This window comes from Capricornis sumatraensis, chromosome 7, assembly GCF_032405125.1.
Source record: "Capricornis sumatraensis isolate serow.1 chromosome 7, serow.2, whole genome shotgun sequence".
NCBI classification, from domain to species: Eukaryota; Metazoa; Chordata; class Mammalia; order Artiodactyla; family Bovidae; genus Capricornis; species Capricornis sumatraensis.
This window is the reverse complement of record NC_091075.1, coordinates 100,494,405-100,515,263: the sequence shown is the minus strand read 5'-3', so window position 1 is coordinate 100,515,263 and position 20,859 is coordinate 100,494,405. Positions and strand designations below refer to the sequence as shown.

The 20,859-nt window shown below is 43.8% G+C and overlaps 1 protein-coding gene across 1 annotated transcript in view; it reads left to right on the top strand.

The window, feature by feature from the left end:
• The window catches only part of HPSE (heparanase), a 47,904-nt gene that overhangs the window by 8,279 nt on the left and 18,766 nt on the right, over positions 1 to 20,859 (top strand). Inside the window, exons 2-3 of the mRNA XM_068975634.1 lie at positions 11,807 to 11,952; positions 14,480 to 14,605. Of these exons, the coding sequence (XP_068831735.1) occupies positions 11,807 to 11,952; positions 14,480 to 14,605 (272 nt within the window). The remainder of the gene's footprint in view (positions 1 to 11,806; positions 11,953 to 14,479; positions 14,606 to 20,859) is intronic.

Sequence of the window (20,859 nt, the reverse complement as noted above, 5' to 3'; positions counted from 1 at the left end):
GCAGCAGCACTGTGCAAATCAAAGCACATAGTCTAATGGTCGCACGACTGACACTGAGCCGAGCCTTGATTCCCAGCTCTGTCAAAACCCGGTGGCTTGGTCTTTACAGGTTGCTTGGCAACTTCAACTTTAGAGTGGAACTTCTAAAACCTTCTTGTAGGATTGTGATGAGCATTTGATGAGATAATAAATAAGTACTTAACATAATATTTGACAGTGCTCAAAATTTAATTGCTACTTTTGTTTAATTGTTTTTTGTTTAATTGCTTTTTTGTTAATTGCTTCCTAGAAATTGGTGAGTATTTGCTAACCATTCATCAGTTCTCTGTGGATTTCTTTCAATGGTCACTAACCTCTATCAAATGTTTCCTTGGGGGAAGAAGTTCCCACTTTGAGCCCTTCCCCTTACCCATAATGAGCTGATATTGGGCAGCCCTTGGTGCTGGTTGAGAGAAAGATTACTCTGGAGAAACACTGGGCTACAGGGCTCTATATGTGAGGACCCCAGGCTTTGAAGGGATGTGAGGAGTGGGGATGGGAGGATGTGATAGGTGAAGAGAGAATGGAAGGTGCCTTACTGCAAACAGAAAGACTAAGTAAATAACCATTTACTGAAATGTGAGAACTTAAGTCCTTTTCTGCTACTGTGGCCAGCATATACCCTACCCCACCCCTCCCCAAAGAAGGGCATTTGAGGATCCCTTCCTGGGGAAACAAGTCCAAAAAACCCTGAAGTATGACTTTTGGGGTTTGGGTCTGATCACCCTGCAATCAAGCTAACCAACTCACAAGCAATACCCTCCCCCCACCCCACGCCTCCACCCCAGTCCCAGTCCCAAACACACACACACAACTTCCATCCTGTGATTTAGTGAGTGGAATACCCTCTCCTCTTCTTAAATGCCTCTCTTAATTTCTCATAGCACTCTTTCTTTCCCCACTGATCTCCACCTTTTTGTTAAAGGCTGGAGGATAATGAAAACCAAAACAGTATAGAGTACAATTAATAAAACTGTTTGCTTACAAAACACAGAGCATTGTTGTTCCCAAGGGCTCCAGGCTGGCTCCCAGATGAGCTGCTGCTCATCTTCCATGTCTACTCCCAGAGGGATCTGCAAAAATATCCATGCAGTTCTCATCTGAGACCTTAAAGATTCTAGCTCAGGAAGCATAAGCTCCCTCCCCTTCACCTAGGACAGAGCTTCTGAATTAGAGCTTCTGGTGGGTCCATCTCCCCAGAAGGGTTGGCACAGTGCCCAAAATGACCTTGTCATCTCAGAAGACAAAATATTTAGCTTCCATTTCGGAAGACAACCCAGGGCTTATCTGTCACAGGAGCAGAGAGTCACATGGGCATTTTTGCATTTCATTTCCTCAAAAGTTAACTGCTTGGGTGAAGAGCTGAGCAGATGAAAGCTGAAATACTAAGAAGGAAAGGATTATAAAAATAGTTGACACTCATTGCACCGTCGTCACAGGCCAGTCCCCATTCTAAGCATCTCCTGGGTATTAGTTCATTTAAGTCCTTGCTACAAAACTCTAAGGTCAGGAATATTATTATCCCCATTTTTAAAATGAAGAGGTTGAATCTTAGGGAGATTCAACAGCTTGCCCATGGTCAGCCAGCTATGAGATGAAGGAGCAGAATTTGAAACCAGATGCTAATTGCACAGACACGAGGACACAAAAAGAAAGTAAAGCATTTTATATATTTTTAAAGGCAGCAGAGGAGGGGTGGGAGAAAAAGATCGTCTGGAAACAAACTGAGATGACTGATGGACTGAATTGAGAATAGAAAACTCAAGGTCCATACCTCGACGGTACTTCAAAGGAGATCGCAGCAAATTCAGTCAGGTGGTTCTGGTTCCAGTTTCCCATAATGGCAAACAGATGTGTTTGGGGGTTTGTTTGCTTGTTTCCCACATTTGCAGTTAAAGAACATGGAGTACATAGAACTTCAATGACAGTGAAAGAACAATCTAGAATCAGAAAGGAGCATCTTTTCAGTTTGTCCTCTTCCCAGAGGAAACTCATCAACAACCCAGGCAAAGACTTCCTAAGCCCGAAGATCTGGTTCTCAAAGACAGGAGGACAGAGGCCAGCACAACTCAATGGAAATAGAATGTGGGCCTCATGTGCAAGCCTCGTAATATAATTTAAAGTTCTCTAATTCAGTTCAGTTCAGTCGCTCAGTCGTGTCTGACTCTGCGACCCCATGAATCACAGCATGCCAGGCCTCCCTGTTCATCACCAACTCCCAGAGTCTACCCAAACTCATGTCCATCAAGTCGGTGATGCCATCCAGCCATCTCATCCTCTGTCGTCCCCTTCTCCTCCTGCCCCCAATCCCTCCCAGCGTCAGAGTCTTTTCCAGTGAGTCAACTCTTCGCATGAGGTGGCCAAAGTATTGGAGTTTCTTCTAATAGCCATACTTAAAAAAGGTAAAAAGAAACAGGAAGAACTTATTTTAATATTATATTTTGCTTAATACAAAAGTATCCAAATTATTATCATTCAACATACAATCAATACAAAATATTAATGAGATATTTTACACTGATTGTCGAGCCAAGTCTTCAAAGAAATCTGGTGTATATTTTATATTCACAGCATGTCTCAGTTCAGACTAGCCACATTTCAAGGGTTACCGCATGTGGTTACCATCTTGGCAGTGCCGCCACATTTCAATCAAGACACATATTAAGCACAGTTCACTAATTCAAGATAAAAATTAGAGTGCTGAGCCAGTGGTAGAAATCAGGAGTGCTACAGAGAAAAAAACAGTGGTGCTACACAGTAACCATGCAGTAAAAATAAGACTTCAAGCTCCCAATGCAGGGGGCCCAGCTTCCATCACTGATCAGGGACTAGATCCCACATGCTTCATGGCATGACCAAAACAAGAAAAATGGTTTGCTTATTTTATTTCAGCAAAATACATCTCCTTTTGCCAATTTGACAAATACTTATTATTTGTAACTTCCAATAATCAGGTTCCTTCGTCTTCATTGACAAAGTTGCTTTTCATCTTGGGAAAAGCACTTATCAGCAATGCCAAATGCAGGTCTGGACAACCGATGTTTGCTTCCCTTATGGCTCAGACAGTAAAGAATCCGCTGCAATGCAGGAGACTTGGGTTCGATCCCTGGGTTGGGAAGATTCCCTGGAGAAGGGAATGGCAACCCACTCTATTATCCTTGCCTGGAGAATTCCATGGACAGAGGAGCCTGGCCAGTTCCAGTCCATGGGGTCGCCAAGAGTCAGACATGACTGAGCGACTAACACTTGACTTCACTCTGTGTGCCTGTTGCTGAAAGAAAGAACCACAGCCAACAAAACAACTGAGGGCAATCACAAGCCATAGGCTCATATGTTTTGACCCCTGAGACTCCCCTCTGGTTGAACAGTGCTCACTATTCCCTTCCCTCCCAAACCATTCACCGTGCAGCCTGCAGCCCTTTGTATGGTAATCCTGCTCCATCCTCCTCGGAGAAAATTCCTGCTTCTTCTTTGCCTTAGCTCAAACTGAGCTCTTCTCTGAAGACCGAAGTGGAGAAATAGATGCCACTTCTCCTCTGAAGTAGCCCACCAGAGTAGATGCTGTGCCTTGCCCAACACTGCAGCCCCTTCCCATTACCCAGGGCAGCTTCTAGATCATTGCCCACTGGTTTGAACTCCAGTTGCTGTGGTTCAAATCCCCAGTGGCTTGTTACCTTGGGCAGATGACCTAGCCTCGTTTTGTTCAGGTTCCTTGTCTGTAAAATGAGGGTAATAAAGACACCTACCTCTTTGGGGTGTTTGGGGATGAAGTGAAATAATCTACACAAAGTGTCTAAAGCATTCAGTTTGGACAACTGCTGCCCGCTGGAGAGGACAGTCCTGATCTGTGTGAGGTTCACTGTCTCGTGTCTGGCTCTCCTCGTCTGCTCTTGGCCACTGCGTCCACTCCCTTCTTACTCCTCCTTATTGATGATCAGCACTGATCTGTCTCCTCTGCACTCCCACGCCCCGCCACCTTCCTAGGTGACTTCAAGTCCACTTGAATACTGTCTTTCAATTTCTTCACATCTGCATTTTCTAATAATCTTCACTCGGTGTTTTATTGGAACCAGCTTCCACTGGCTTGTGAAATGTGTTCATTTCTTCCCAACTCCACATTCAGTGACATCAGTACCATTATCCTGAAATATAGCCCTGAAGGGAATATTTACATCACGGCAATTGTTAAATGCCAAAAAAAAGGGGGGGCGGCAGTTTTCTGGGAGATGGGAGCCAGTTTCCTAGCACACACCACTTCATTTCAGCCACCTGATGCCATGTCCGTGGCTTGACTCTTCCCATCACTAAGAACCTTTCAACATCTGAACTCTTAAAACTTCTATTCTTGGACTATACTCTCCACTCTCTTAGGTTTTTTTGAGTCTGTGGATCCCAGTACAACTATTTTTTAAGTACCTCTACTGAACAGCCTCTTTTTCTATTCCTTCCATATCTGATTTAGGCCTCTTGGTTTATTCCATGAGTCATTCTTATGATAACACCCCCAAACTCCTGTCTCATTTTCTTCTTGCTGAAAACCCAAACCTAGCTTAGTCTAGCTATATTTTCCCTCTTGGGAATCTATAAGGTGGCCATAAAGTCTGGAAATGGAAAATATTATCTAATCATGAATAGTCATGTGTATTAATAAGCCAGTTTTAGGTATTTGCCTCTTCTTTCTGTCTCAATGGACACCCTGTGTAGCTGGGCTGTTACACTCTTAGGGGCAAAGGGGAATCTCCCAGCCACATGGATTGATGCTGCATTAGAAATTCCTGGCCTCCAGATTTAATTGCTCTTTTTTAAAAACAATTTTAAGTAAGTGGCTGAGGTTTCTTTATAATTTATTTATTTATGGCTGTGCTGGGTCTTCCTTGCTGCACAGATGTTTCTCTAGTTGTGGTGTGAAGGCTTTTCACTGTGGTGGTTTCTCTTGTTGCAGAGAACAGGCTCTAGGGTGCATGGGCTTCAGTAGTTGTAGCTCCTAGGCTCTAGAGCTCAGGCTCAATAGTTGTGGCTTAGTTGTTCCGAGGCATGTGAAATCTTCCCCAGTTAGGAATCGAACAGTGTCTCCTGCATTGGCAGGTGGAGTCTTTACCACTGAACCAACCAGGGAAGCCCCCAGACTAATTTGGTCTTTAATGCTACTCCATCAAGCTCTATTTCCCTGCCTTTCTCATTCTCCACTTCTTTCAAATCTCTGATCCCACCTCCAACTCATCACTCTTAGCCTATGACCACATTTCTCATTCCCAAAGAAAATGAAGTCACTAGACAGGAACTTGGGCTTCCCATAGCTCCGTTGATAAAGAATCCGCCTGCAGTGCAGGAGACCCTGGTTTGATTCCTGGGTCGGGAAGATCTGCTGGAGAAGGGATTGGCTACCCACTCCAGTATTCTTGGGCTTCCCTGGTGGCTCAGCTGGTAAAGAATCCACCTGCAATTCGGGAGACCTGGGTTCTATCCCTGGGCTGGGAAGATCCCCTGGGGAAGGGAAAGGCTACCCACTTCAGTATTCTGGCCTGGAGAATTCCATGGACTGTATAGTCCATGGGGGTCACAAAGAATCAGACACGACTGAGCGACTTTCACTTTCGGACAGGAGCTTCTTTTTCTTCCTGCCGTCGAACCTGCAGGTAGAGCATGGATGTGTCTAGCTTTCTTCCTTTCTCTCTTCTCAGGCCAGTTCTTCCAGCTCTGCTGTTGCTACTGTCCACTCCTGCCTCCCCAAGGACTCTGCTCTAGCACTCATCTCTTCTCTCTCCTGTATCTTTTACCCCTCCCTTATTATTGGATCCTTCTTCTTAGCCTAGAAACATCAAGTCTTTCCCCTCTCAAGCACCTCTGCAGTCACTGCTCTTTCTCCTGTTTGCAGCCTTTCTTACTGCTCGTGCTTTCCATGTTCCACCCACATGATGACCCCATCATTGTGTCAAAAAATCAATCTCTCCAACATCATTAGTGACCTTACTTTTTCAAGCTTTTTTTTTTTTAAATTGTGGTAAAAGTCATATAAAACATACTATTTTAACCATGTGGAGGAGGAAATGGCAAACCACTCCAGTATCCTTACCTGGAGAATGCCACGGACAGAGGAGCCTGGTGGGCTACAGTCCATGGGGTCGCAAAGAGTCGGACACGACTGAGTGACTAACACACACATTTTAACCATGGGGCTTCCCTGGTGGCTCAGAAGTAAAGAATCCACTTGCCAATGCAGGAGACGCGGGCTTGATCCCTGGGTTGGGAAGATCCCCTGGAGAAGGAAATGGCAATCCACTCCAGTATTCTTACCTGGGAAATCCCATGGACAGAAGAGCCTTCAGGGCTACAGTCCATGGGGTCGAAAAAGAGTCAGACACAACTTAGCGACTAAACAATGATTTTAACCATGTTTAACTGCACAATTCAGTGACACTAAGTATATTCATGTGACTGTGCCGCTCTCCCCATCATCTATCTCCTGAATTTTCCACCTTCCTACACTGAAACTCTGTCCCCATTAAACACTAACTCCCCATCCACCCCACCTCCTCAGCCCCTGGCATCTACCAATGTACTTTTTATGATTTTGACTATTCTAGATACTTTGTCTAAGTGGATTCAAATAGTATTTGTCTGCACCTAATGTATATTGGAATGCATTTTTAAGTTTCACTTAATATAAGATCCATGGAATTTATACAGTCCATGGAATTCTCCAGAATACTGGAGTAGGTAGCCATTCCTTTCTCCGGGGGATCTTCCCAACCCAGGGATCAAACCCAGGTCTCCCACATTGCAAGCAGATTCTACCACCTAAGCTCTCAGGGAAGCTCAATATATGATCACTGACCTTCATTTATTGAGAAATCAATCCTTGTCTTACTCGTCTCTATAATGGGTTGAATGTCTGGATGGCCCCCCTGCAGTTCCTATGTTGAAGTCCTCATCCCTGGCACCTCAATCTGTGCCCTTATTTGGAAATAATGTCATTGCAGACACAGTTGGGCTTCCCAGGTGGTGCAGTGGTAAAGAACCCACCTGCCAATGCAGGAGACCTGGGGTGGATCCCTGGGTCGGGACGATCTCTTGGAGTAGGAAATGGCTACCCACTCCAGTATTCTTGCCTGGAGAATTCCATGGACAGAGGAGCCTGGTAGGGTCGCAAAGAGTCAGACACAACCGAAACAATTAAGCATGCACACACGCAGACATAATTAGTTAAGAATTGGTCATACTGGAGTGGAGTGGACCCCCATTCAGCAGGACTGATGACCTTATAAAAAGGGGGAATTTGGAAACAGGCACGAACACACAGAGAACACCATGTGTCCTTGGAGCTGCACTGCTCTGAGAAGCTTTCAGAAGCTGGGAGAGAGGCCTGCAGTAGATCCTCCCCCAGCACCTGCAGGGGGAGCGTGGCCTTACCAACAGCTTGATTTCAGACTCCTTGCCTCCAGAGCTATGACACAGGTCCGTTGTTTAAGCTGCCCAGATTGTGGTGTTTTGCCACTACGGCCCTAGCAAACCAATTCAGCCTCCCAGAAGCATTTGGCAAGAGTGAAAACTGAAATGCCTTCTCATCCCTTCAGATCGGTGTCCCTGCCATCACTCTAAGGTTCTTCCTCACTTCTTCCTCAAGCTTGTCTCAGTGGTGCTGTTCCCCAGGCTTCTGACCTAGGCCTTCACCTTCTTTTTTTATTTTATTTATTTATTTATTTGGCTGTGCCGGGTCTTAGTTGCAGCATGCAGGTTCTTTAGCTGTGGCATGCAAACTCTTCAGGGTTGAACCCCGGCGCCCTGCATTGGGAGCATGGAGTCTTAGCCACTGGACACCAGGGAAATCCTGAGGCCTTCTTTTTTCACTTTACATAATCTCCTGAGTGGTTTCATCTCATCACTTAAATTACTGTTCAGGCAGTGGTGTGTCAAGCAATGTTTCACAACTGGCTCTCTGAGAGGAGACTGATTTTTTTTTTTTTTTTCTGATTTCTATAGTCTAAACACCCCCGCCATGGCTGATTTCAAACTGCCAACAGTTAAACACTGGTTCTCAAAACATTAACAGTTGGCGCTCACAAGCTGGTACCAGCTAGTGCAGGGTGACTCCCACACACCTCCACTTTTGTGTCAGAGATAAGTAACTTATTTTTACACATACAGTAAAATAAAAATACCTGCAGATGTTTCTTTCCACTAACGAACTGTTCCAGAAACGCAACACCTGCCACAGCTTTCGTGTGCTCTTTGGTTATTTCCATGTCATGGTGGTGGTGGTGGTGAATTATTTTCCTCCTTTCTTTTTTCCATGTGTGATAGAAATACTGTACCTTTGTTCAGTTTTGTTTTTAAGGCAAGCTCGCAGGTGTTTTAAATGTGGCTTTTGTCAGAGAGCATCAATATTGTTTCTCAAAACAAGAAAAGATTCCATTGCAAAGGAGACAGACAAAAAGGTCCTTGATACAATACTCTGAAACATGTGATTTTGTTTACTTGGCAGAAGTCATAGCATTGGGTTTTAATTTTGTTCAGGAAACGGTCTATGTCTGACCCCTCATGCCCTGTTGTCAGGTTGGACTAGATTGTTCATGCACTTGGGTGTGCTTGCTGAGTTGCTTCAGTTGTGTCCGACTCATTGCAACCCTATGGACTGTAGCCCACCAGGCTCCTCAGTCCATGGGATTCCCCAGGCAAGAATACGAACCTTTATTAAGCACCGGCTGTGTGCCAGGTACTTGTCTAGGTTCTCATCTGGGCGCTGAGGCGATTCTGATGATCCGGACAGAGTCCTTCCTTTTCACAGAGCTTAGCTCGAGATGGGGGTGGGGATAGATAGTAAAGCAAGCAAATGCAATAGAAAGCTAATTTCAGAGACTGCTGGATGCTCAGAAGAAAACAAAGGCAGAGTATTGTGGTTGAGAGTGACCTGAGGGGGTACAGCCACCACCTCCAGGAACCAGGCTGTGGTGCTCCGACTTCAGAGGCAGGCGGTACACAGACGCCTGCCTTGAGATCCCACAGCTCCTGCCTGCACTTGTGTTCCCTTCATTTCCCAGAGAGCGCCATTTCAATGGCTCTCCCATCTCGATTGCTTACAGACATCAGCCCCACAAATCTAAAAGAACTTCCTCTGTCACCACACACAACCAAAATCAAAATCTAGGGCCAGTATCAGTGCCTGGCCAAAAAGCAGTGGGGCAGGGCCAGCCCGAAGTGACTCTGCAGAAGTTCCTTGTATCAGGTTTAGGGGGGCAACTCTACCCGTGGGCTAGGGGTTCACTAGTTCACACCAGTGGTTCACATTAGTGGAACCATATTAGTCAAAGCACCAAAGATGAGCACTGGAGAATTGATGCTTTTGGTGCTGGGGAAGACTCTTGAGAGTCCCTTGGACAGCAAGGAGATCCAACCAGTCAATCCTAAAGGAAATCAGTCCTGAATATTCCTTGGAAGGACTGATGCTGAAGCTGAAGCTCCAAGACTTTGGCCACCTGATGCAAACAGCTGACTCACTGGAAAAGACCCTGATGCTGGGAAAGATTCAAGGCAGGAGGAGAAGGGGACTACAGAGGTCCGTTGAGTCAGTTGGATGGCATCACTGACTCAACAGACCTGAGTTTGAACAAACTCTGAGAGATAGTGAAGGACAAGGAAGCCTGGTATGCTGCAATCCATGACGTTGCAAAGAGTCAGACATGACTGAGTGAACAGCAACCAAAGGGTAACCACACTAGTGATTCACACTAAGCATTCACTGACTTTTGGACTGAGGACTCACCTCCCCTTTATGTGTCTTTTCTGAGCTCCAGACACACATGGCCAGGGGCCTGATGGAAATGGTTATTGGTGCCCCACTGGTATCTTGCAACACTGAGCCCCATGCCTACCTTCATCCCTGTCTCCAGTCTAATGCCTATTTATTTTTCATCTCATCAAATGATATTTCCATCTTCCAAGATGCTTCCCAGGAGTAATCTTGGCTTCTTCTCCAACATTCCATTAAATACTCAAGCTAGTATTTCTGGGTTTCCCAGGTAGCTCAGTGGTAAAGAATCTGCCTGCCAATGCATGAGGTGCAGTTTCAATTCCTGGGTGAGGAAGATCCCCCAGAGGAGGAAATGGCAACCCACTCCAGTATTCTTGCTGGGAAAATTCTGTGGGCAGAGGAGCCTGGTGGACTACAGTCTGTGGGGTCACAGAGTCAGACATGACTGAGCATGCATGCACACTAGTATTTCTATCTCCACTTGTGTCTTGAATTTATCCACCTTGCTTCATCCCTACTTTTGTTACCTGACCTCAGCCCATCACTTTCTTTCAATATTAACACAACCACAGTCTTGGTCCTTCTATTCAGTGATTTACATGGCAGCCTGGGATTCTTTTCTAAAACAAAAGTCTGGTGCAGCCACTCCATTGCTTTAAATCCTCCCATGGCTGCCATCTTATAAACCAGATCTCCTTCCAGGACATGGCAGCTCACCAGCCATCCATGATATGGTCCTGCCTTCCCTGCCAGTCTATCCTCTCCCAGCACCTCCCTGCCCCCAGTATCTAGGTTCAAGACACACCTTGAGCATCTTAAAAGAACTTGAAGTATTTTCAAGGGTCCCTGAAACTACGGTGGGTCCTGGCACAAGGAGATGAAGCGCAGAGTGAAATTCATTCAAGGATGTTATCAATGAGGAATTGATTAAAATCCCTGACAGCACTAGAGAACTCAGGGAACGGTGGCATCTGCCAGGAAATCCTCAGAACCTCTTGAAAACGAATGGGAGTGTTAGCTCAGACCAAGTAAGGATTCAGAAAAAAGTCATTTCCACTTTGCTACGAACCCAAATGAAACTAAACTATAGGAAGGGGGAACAGGATGTCAAGAAACATTGGCCATTAGATAGTTCTCTGGCATGATTTTCCAATTTGAAACAAACCCACATGCAAACTAATTAACTGGGCCATTTTGAGAACACACAGTCAGTCCCATGTATTTTAAGAGCTATCCAGAGAGCATGGTGGCCAGGATCCCATATGCGAGGCTTCAGAAATACATGGCAGCTTGTTCCTGTTACCTGTGTCTTCTGTTTTCTTAGTTTTGTTCACTAAGTATTCATGACATCTTCATCTTTCTGAGAGAATGTATTATAAATCATTTGAATTCAGTTCTATAACATTCTGTACTATTTATTCTGAGCACCTAACAGGAACATTTTTGGCTTGATGACTTATGCATTTAGAATTGCTTGAATTGGAAGTGTCCTTGGTGGGTAGGAATTAGAATCTTACACTATTCTAAGTCATTTGACTTATATTGAAAAGGATAGTTTTCCTTGGGGTGGAAGTGGAGGTTGGTGAGGGAGAGGAAAAGCACTCGTAAGTCATTTATGAACTTCTCTGGGAACAGAAATTTTTGAAAATAATATATTTTTCAAAGAAACAGAGTCATCTTTCCTGTAGTTTCCACTCTCTTATGTCTTTTCCTCCATCAGTCAGAGAAGATTATGAATTCTCTGAAAGCACTAAACACTGTCCTGCTAGTCAGGCTGAAATACAAGCTCTTGGCTGAGTCAGCACTCCCAGTTGCCTTCAGATGCCTATAAGAGCAGCCTTGCAATTAGGAAGATCCCAACTGAGACGGTGTCCCCGATAGAGTGCTATGACTTCTTTCTCCAATGCCCTTACAGCTAGATGTTAGAAAATGGGTCCACCGAGAGAGGGGAGTCAATGTGTAGACGTAATTGTCTTGGGGAAAAAAGTAATTTTAATTTCTTGCTTGTCTTCATAACAGTTCTTCAAAGCTTCGTACCTTGGCCAGAGGTTTGTCTCCTGCATACCTAAGATTTGGTGGCACCAAGGCAGACTTTCTCATTTTTGACCCCAAGAAGGAACCAGCATTTGAAGAGAGAAGTTACTGGCTATCTCAAGTCAACCAGGGTGAAATTTTTTAAAGATTACCCATTTATTTGAGTTCGCGTGAGTCGGTCACGAGCATTCTCAGAGAAGAGTGGTTTGTCACGTCACCAGTTGATAAGAGATGAAGGGCTCCCAGTGGAACTGTGGGGATGCCCACACAAAAGGAAGAAGCAGTGGGCAGGTTTCCTCCTCTTGATGTTCTCAGGAATGTGAGACATGGGGGGCACCGGGAAGGTGCTGGACACGGCTGTAAGAGAGTTAGTGTTACTCGCTCAGTCTTGTTGGACTCTTTGTGATTCTATTGACTTCAGTCCTCCAGGGGATCTTCCCAACCCAGGGATCGAACCCAGGTCTGCAACATTGCAGGAGAATTCTTTACCATCTGAGCCACCAGGGAAGCCCTTAAGAGAGTTAATTGTGCTGTAAACAGAACAAAGATTGTAGCTAAAGAGCAGAGCTGCCTAGAGGAACCTGTGGGGAGAAATGCACCAAAACAGAGAGTATTCCCTGCTGAAGAGACAGCACTGATTGAAGCTCATGTATTCCAGAAAATGTGGATGAAAGGTGTAATAAGGGGATGTGGAGATATGCTCTGCGTCTAAGAATGGATTTTAAGGCTTGGTTTGTTGGGCAGTGGTTCTCAGACTTTACTGAGTATACACAGTCACCCAGGGGGAGTTTGAATATTTGAATTCCTGGGCGCCAACCTTAGATTACAAGTTGATCCAGCTCCTCCTTGTGATTCTAAATATTAGGAGTCTGTGGGCTTCATCTGAGAAACACGCTAAGGCACCAGGAGGATTTGCCCTTGTCTTTCATAAGTGCTATACAAACATCAAATGGAAGTTAAATTAGTATCTTAACAATTATTGAATGACATCTGAATAACAACAATGTATTTTATATATATTAATGAACAATATTTTGCTATTTTATATATTACATTTTTTTGTGCTTAGGAAGTGTTTAGAACAGTTCATCAGTAACTGGGCCAAAGTTGATAGTAATAGTAATTAGAAAAAATGAACAAAAGCCAGGAGGGTTTTCCTGGAATAACACACTGGAATATGTTTAGACCTGGCCCTTTCTCCCCAGTCAGTCATATGCGTTTTGAAGTTCTCATAAGTTTACATAGGAGACTGTCCTTCATTCATCAGCTTTCTTCATCCTGGTGGGGAGAGAGGATCACTGGGATTATCCCAGTGCTTCTGAAACATCCTTTATGAGGGGCTTCCCTGGTGGCTCAGACTGTAAAGAATCTGCCTGCAGTGCAGGAGACCCAGGTTTGATCCCTGGGTCAAGAAGATCCCCTGGAAAAGGGAATGGCTACCCACTCCAGTAGTTTTCATTCTGTCTGCCCTCTGATGGATGAGGGTAAGAGTCTTGTGGAAACTTCTTGATGGGAAGGACTGACTGTGGGGAAAACTGGGTCTTGATCTGATGGGCAGGGCCATGCTCAGTAAATCTTGAATCCAATTTTCTGCCAATGGGTGGGGCTCTGTTCCTTCCCTGTAGTTCAGCCTGAGGCCAAACTATGGTAGGCATAAAGATTTAAGGGAGGAGGAAGAGGAGGGGAGAACAGAGGGCAAAATGGTTGGATGGCATCACTGACTCAATGGACATGAGTTTGAGCAAGCTCCAGGAGATGGTGAAGGATAGGGAAGCCTGGCATGCTGCAGTCCATGGAGTCTCTAAGAGTTGGACACGACTTAGTGACTGAACAACCCACTCCAGTATTCTTGCCTGGAGAATTCCTTGGATTGAGGAGCCTGATGGGCCACAGTCCATGGGGTCACAGTGACAGATCTGACTGAGCAACCAACACTTTCTGAAACATCCTTTTTATGAACACAGGATAGATGAGGCACCCACTGTCAGGAAGCCAGAATGTGAAGCTTCTAAGAAAGGAAGTCACGGGGGGCCAGCCAGTCCTGGCAGCCCGAGCCTGGCAGCCCTGCTGCCTCATGATAAAGAAGTATAACAAGTACTGTCCTGCCGGACAGGATGGGGTGACTTTGTCCATGTATACACGCTGTGGTCTCGGGAGCTTTGATGATACCAGATATGAAGGAATATAAGTCAGCATTCCCTGTCCTACCATTTTGGCAAGAGGAGATTGCCACAAAGCAGATATAATCCATGCAAAGCAAATTACTATGTATTTTGAAAGTGAACTTTAAGAGAACTGAACAATGTTTTGTCTTCCAGAGGGGTTATCTAGTAATTGCAAGTTTTGGAGGAGCCTCCTGAATTGCCAAATAACTTGAAGTTATGTGCAGTGTATCTGTGTCCAGTATATGTGCGGTGTTTCTTAGGAAACATGCCTTTGGCTGTTGGTTTTTTGGTTTTTGGCTTTTTTTGTGGTGATTGGTCAAGCAGCAAATTTGACATATATAACAGAATACATCTTTCTCTGATCTTAGACCCCGAAACCAGAAACTCAGCTATCCTGCTTTAGTTCACATATATAGCTAGGTAAATAAGCGTATGGGATTTCAACCTTATCATTGTAAAAGTAGATTCTCTGAATTATTCGTTTCATTTGCAGATATTTGCAAATCCGGATCCATCCCTTCTGACGTGGAGAAGAAGCTGCAGTTGGAATGGCCCTTCCAGGAGCAAGTGCTGCTCAGAGAACAGTATCAGAAAAAGTTCACAAACAATACCTACTCAAGTAAGAAATGAAAGGCACCCTACTGGTGTCCCAGCCCCCGAAATGTTTGGATGGCTTGAACTTGGACTAAAATTTAAGAAGCCCTATAGCAGTCATTGAAGGCTGCATAATCTTCAAATGTTAGCAAGAGTTAGTGGACAGTCTTGAACCTCAAGTTTCTGTTTTCTTTACCTGACTTTGCCTTCTAGCCAGGGAGTCATTCAGTCTATTTTATCCATAGTATCGGTAGTGTATATATATCAATCCCAATCTCTCAGTTCATCCCTCCCCACCCCCAGCTTTCCCCTCTTGCTCTCCATACATTTATTCTCTACATCTGTACCTCAATTTCTGCTTTGCAAATGAGATCATCTATACCATTTTTCTAGGCTTCCCAGGTGGTGTTAGTAGTAAAGAACATGTCTCCCACTGCAGGAGACATAAGAGACTCAGGTTCGATCCCTGGGTCAGGAGGATCCCCTGAAGGAGAGCATGGCAACCCACTCCAGTGTTCTTGCCTGGAGAATCCCACGGACAGAGGATCCTGGCAGGCTGTAGACCATAGGGTCGCGAAGAGTTGGTCACAACTGAAGCAATTTAGCATGCATGCACACACGCATATTGCTTTTCGAAGTAGATAACTAATGAGAACCTACTGTATAGCTCAGGGAACTCTACTCAGTGCTCTGTAGTGACCTAAATGGGAAGGAAATTCAACAAAGAGGGAGTATCTGGATACGTATAGCTGATTCACGTTGCTGTACAGCAGAAACTAACACAACACTGTAAAGCAATAACAATTTTAAAAATGAATCATTCATTCACAAGCTAATAATGACCTTAACTGCTCTGAAGAATTAAGAAGTCAAGGAAGACATGAATACATTTCTTGAGAAAAAGTAGAATACCAAAGTGTGAAGAGTGAAATGTGGAATCATTCACACCTCATTGTCCATACTGTTTCCCCTCTCAGAAGCAGCCCCTGGGATGAGCTGTGTGTCACTGGCAGGACAGCTTTCTCGTTTTCTTTCCTGCATGGCTTTGAAAACACAGGACTAGTTCAGCTAACCAGGAATTTATTTCCATTCGTGGAAAAAGTTTTCCAGTGTTTAAACAGGATGATCTTGTCACGTGTGTCTGTGGGTGTGCTGTGTGCTCAATTGTGTCTGACTCTTTGCAACCGCATGAACTGTAGCCTGCCAGGCTCCTCCATCTGTGGAATTCTCCAAGTAAGAATACTGGAGCAGGTTGTCATTCCTAAACCAGAGCATCTTCCCAACCCACGAATCAAACACATGTCTCTGGCATCTCCTACACTGGCAGGCAGATTCTTTACCACTCTGCCACCTGATGTTCTTATGCAGGTCTCTAAAACAAACAAGCAGTCCTTATCTAACTGTGAAACCTGAAAGTTGATGCTTTATACCCAACTAAGGGATGATGTTGCCCCAGATCTCAGTTAAGAAAATGTCCTGTGTAGATACTCTACAACTATCTTCTTTTGACTTCTGAAAAATAAATGATCTTGAGAAGACTCTACACATGGGCATCACCAGATAGTCCACACCGAAATCAGATTGATTATATTCTTTGCAGCCAAAGATGGAGAAGCTCTATACAGTCAGCAAAAACAAGACCAGGAGCTGACTGTGGCTCAGATCATGAACTCCTTACTGCCAAATTCAGACTTAAATTGAAGAAAGTAGAGAAAACCACTAGATTATTCAGGTATGACCTAAATCAAATCCCTTATGACTATATAGTGGAAGTGAGAAATAGATTTAAGGGACTAGATCGGATAGACACAGAACCTGATGAACTATGGATGGAGGTTTGTGACACTGTACAGGAGACAGGAATCAAGACCATCCCCAAGAAAAAGAAATGCAAAAAAGCAAAATGGCTGTCTGAGGAGGCCTTAGCTGTGGAAAGAAGAGAAGCAGAAAGCAAAGGAGAAAAGGAAAGATATACCCACTTGAATGCAGAGTTCCAAAGAATAGCAAGGAGAGAAAAGAAAGCCTTCCTCAGCCATCAGTGCAAAGAAATAGAGGAAAACAATAGAATGGGAAAGACTAGAGATCTCTTCAAGAAAATTAGAGATACCAAGGAAACATTTCATGCAAAGATGGGCTCAGTGAAGGACAGAAATGGTAGGGATCTAACAGAAGCAGAAGATATTAAGAGGTGGCAAGAATACACAGAAGAACCATACAAAAAATATCTTCATGACCCAGATAATCATGATGGTGTGATCACTCACCTAGGGCCAGACATCCTGGAATGTGAAGTGAAGTGGGCCTTAGAAAGTATCACTATGAACAAAGCTAGTGGAGGTGATGGAATTCTAGTTGAGCTATTTCAAATCCTGAAAGATGATGCTGTGGAAGTGCTGCACTCAATATGCCAGCAAATTTGGAAAACTCAGCAGTGGCCACAGGACTGGAAAAGGTCAGTTTTCATTCCAATCCCAAAGAAAGGCAATGCCAAAGAATGTTCAAACTACCACACAATTGGACTCATTTCACAGGCTAATACTCAAAATTCTCCAAGACAGACTTCAGCAATACATGAACCGTGAACTTCCAGATGTTCAAGCTGGTTTTCGAAAAGGCAGAGAAACCAGAGATCAAATTGCCAACATCTGCTGGATCATCAAAAAAGCAAGAGAGTTCCAGAAAAACATCTATTTCTGCTTTATTGACTATGCCAAAACCTTTGACTGTGTGGATCACAATCAACTGTGGAAAATTCTCAAAGAGATGGGAATACCAGACCACCTGACCTGCCTCTTGAGAAACCTACACGCAGGTCAGGAAGCAACAGTTAGAACTGGACATGGAACAACAGACTGCTTCCAAATAGGAAAAGGAGTATGTCAAGGTTGTATACTGTCACTCTGCTTATTTAACTTCTATGCAGAGTACATCATGAGAAACGCTGGGCTGGAAGAAGCACAAGCTGGAATCAAGATTGCTGGGAGAAATATAAATAAGCTCAGATATGCAGATGACACCACCCTTATGGCAGAAAGTGAAGAAGAACTAAAGAGCCTCTTGATGAAAGTGAAAGAGGAGACTGAAAAAGTTGGCTTAAAACTCAACATTCAGAAAACTAAGATCATGGCATCCAGTCCCATCACTTCATGGGAAATAGATGGGGAAACAGTGGAAACAGTGGCTGACTTCATTTTTCTGGGCTCCAAAATCACTGCAGATGGTGATTACCGCCATGAAATTAAAAGACGCTTACTCCTTGGAAGGAAAGTTATGACCAACCTAGACAGCATATTAAAAATAAGAGACATTACTTTGCTAACAAAGGTCCGTCTAGTCAAGGCCATGGTTTTTCCAGTGGTCATGTATGGATGTGAGAGTTGGACTGTGAAGAAAGCTGAGTGCTGAAGAACTGATGCTTTTGAACTGTAGTGTTGGAGAAGACTCTTGAGAGTCCCTTGGACTGCAAGGAGATCCAACCAGTCCATCCTAAAGGAGGCCAGTCCTGGGTGTTCGTTGGAAGGACTGATGTTGAAGCTGAAACTCCAGTACTTTGGCCACCTGATGCGAAGAGCTGACTCATTGGAAAAGACCCTGATTCTGGGAAAGATTGAGGGCAGAAGGAGAAGGGGACAACAGAGGATGAGATGGTTGGATGGCATCACTGACTCAATGGACATGGGTTTGGGTGGACTCTGGGAGTTGGTGATGGACAGGGAGGCCTGGCGTGCTGCGGTTCATGGGCTCACAAAGAGTTTGACATAACTGAGCAACTGAACTGAACTGAACTGAAGTTAAATTGGGTAGTCAACATTTCTAAGAGTGTATTTTTGACATTAAATTATTTCTTTGTAAGATTTTACTATAAACTATCTGAATTCCAGTGTATTCAATGAATTTTAAAAAATATTTTTAATATATAAGGTACAGGAGGAAATTAACATGTAAGAAAGGGTTATATGCTAATAGAAAATGTAGTCCTCTAAATTATTTTTTGCATTTTGAAGCAGAGGGCTGTGGGGGAAATATTCTAATCTTTTACTGATATGATCTATGGGACTTCCCTGGCAGTCCAGTAGTTAAGATCCTGTACTTCCAACGGAGGGAGTATTGGTTTGATCCCTGGTTGGGAAAGTAAGATCCCACATGCCTCATGGTGTGGTCAAAAATTAAAATATATTTTAAAAAAAGATTTAAAAAAATAATATGATCCATGGTTGAACAAAATTTGGCATAACAGGGCCTTCTCAGATCCCATTAAAGAATGACACAAGTCCAAGAGGCCCACTCAGTAAGATCTCAGTTGTAATAAATCATCTGATATAGGCCTGCTAGAGAAGATGCCACGGTATTAGGCATATAGAGTCACACATGTTTTCTTGGTCATCTTAAACATATTCCAATTTACCTTAAATTTTTCTTTAAAAATGTTTGCTGCCTCGCATGATCTTTTTAGAACCAAGATGGTAGGTTTTCAACATCTTTTCCCTGCCTCTGGAACTTGGACCTTCCTAATTTCTACACCAGGGGAAAGCCCTTCTTTCACTAACTGTGTCACAGGGTCAGTATAATCCCAGCCACCCTGTTGGCAATGCTACAGTGTATGACAAATACTACAGATAGTTAATTGTGTTTGGAAAGATTTTGACTTCTGAGTTGAAAATTTCTATTTTAATCTGCATGTCTTAGAAACATACAGATAGGAAATTTACTGCATTTGGTCTGGGCACCAACTCATTGCAGGAATAAGTATCTAAGAAGCTCATAGATGTTGCCACACTTGGTTCTGTATCCATGGCCAAGGCTGGTAATTTCTGAGTAACTGAGAGTGGTATCATGTGATGGAAGAGGTAGCAAAAGTCTATTTTGGTTTTGCTTAGTTAATGGCCTGTCCCTTTGAAACAGGTGTCCTAGAAGCTCTAGGTAAGTTTTCTAATTACAGGCCACATCGGATGCTGTGTTTCACTTAAGTAGAAGATGACAATAACATTTGTCATGAGAATATAAATTCACATTGTAAATCTGTCTGGGCAGGAAAAGGAAGCAGTGTTACAGGTGTGATTTTGGGTGTGACTGCAGAAAGGAGGATTCCTTTATTAAAATAATCATATTTAATGAGCTATTTTTTTTCTCTCTTTCTTCTCCACCTTCCGCATTGTTCCACTCCCAGACTGGATGCTGGGCACACTTACACAAATGGAAATGGTACAATAGTCAGTACCTATGTTTAATGGTTCATTTAGATTATATTGGTCCCGGGGAGTTGTCCACCCTCTCAGACAATGAGAGATAAGAGACTGGATAACGTCTGGGAATTGGATAATTAACTATGAGTTTTCTTCTTTTTATTTTGAGGAGGGAATAGGTTGGGTGAGTTTTATTTTTAAAATTAATTTTTATTGAAGTGTAGTTGCTTTGCAATGTGTTAGTTTCTACTGTACAGCAAAGTGAATCAGCTGTGCGTATACATATATCCCTTCTTTTTTGGATTTCCTTCCCATCTAGGTCACCATAGAGCACTGCATCGAGTTCCCTGAGCTATACAATATTTTCTCGTTAGTTATCTATGTTATACAAAGTGTCAACAGTGTCTATATGTCAATTTCAGTCTCTTAATTCACCCCATCCCCCACAACCCTCCCACACCCACCCCGCCACTTGGTGGGTTTTTTATTTAATTATTCTTTGGCTGCACTGTGTCTTTGCGCTCTACTAGGGCTTTCTCTAGTTGCAGTGCGAGGGCCTCTCATTGCAGAGGTTTCTCCTGTTGGGGAGCACAGTCTCTAGGTACGAGGGCTACAGCACTTGTGAGGTAGGGGCTCGGAAGTCTAGACTCAGGCTCTAGAGTGCAGACTCAATAGTTACGGCACATGGGCCTAGTTGCTCCTCAGCATGTGGGATCTTGCCTGACCAGGGATTGAACTTGTGTCTCCTGCATTGGCAGGCGGATTCTTCACCAATGGACCACCAGAGAACTCCTGCAGTTTTATTGGTCAAGAGTGGATTTGAACTGTGTAAGATACAGCCCTTATCCTAGGAGGAGTTACTGCTATAGAATTTGAAGCTACTTAAAGTGTATTTGGAAAGAGGAGATAGAGGAAGAGTAAGGTATGAACTGAATAAATACTTGAAAATGTAAACATTCTAGGTTTCTTGAAAACGCTATAAGCTTTGTTGTGGTTCTAGGCAATCACAGTGCTTTACATCTATAAGAGTTTTCTGTGGTTTACCAAGGGTTTTCCCATGTGCTATCTCAGCTTGGTTCTGTGAGGTAGATGGATG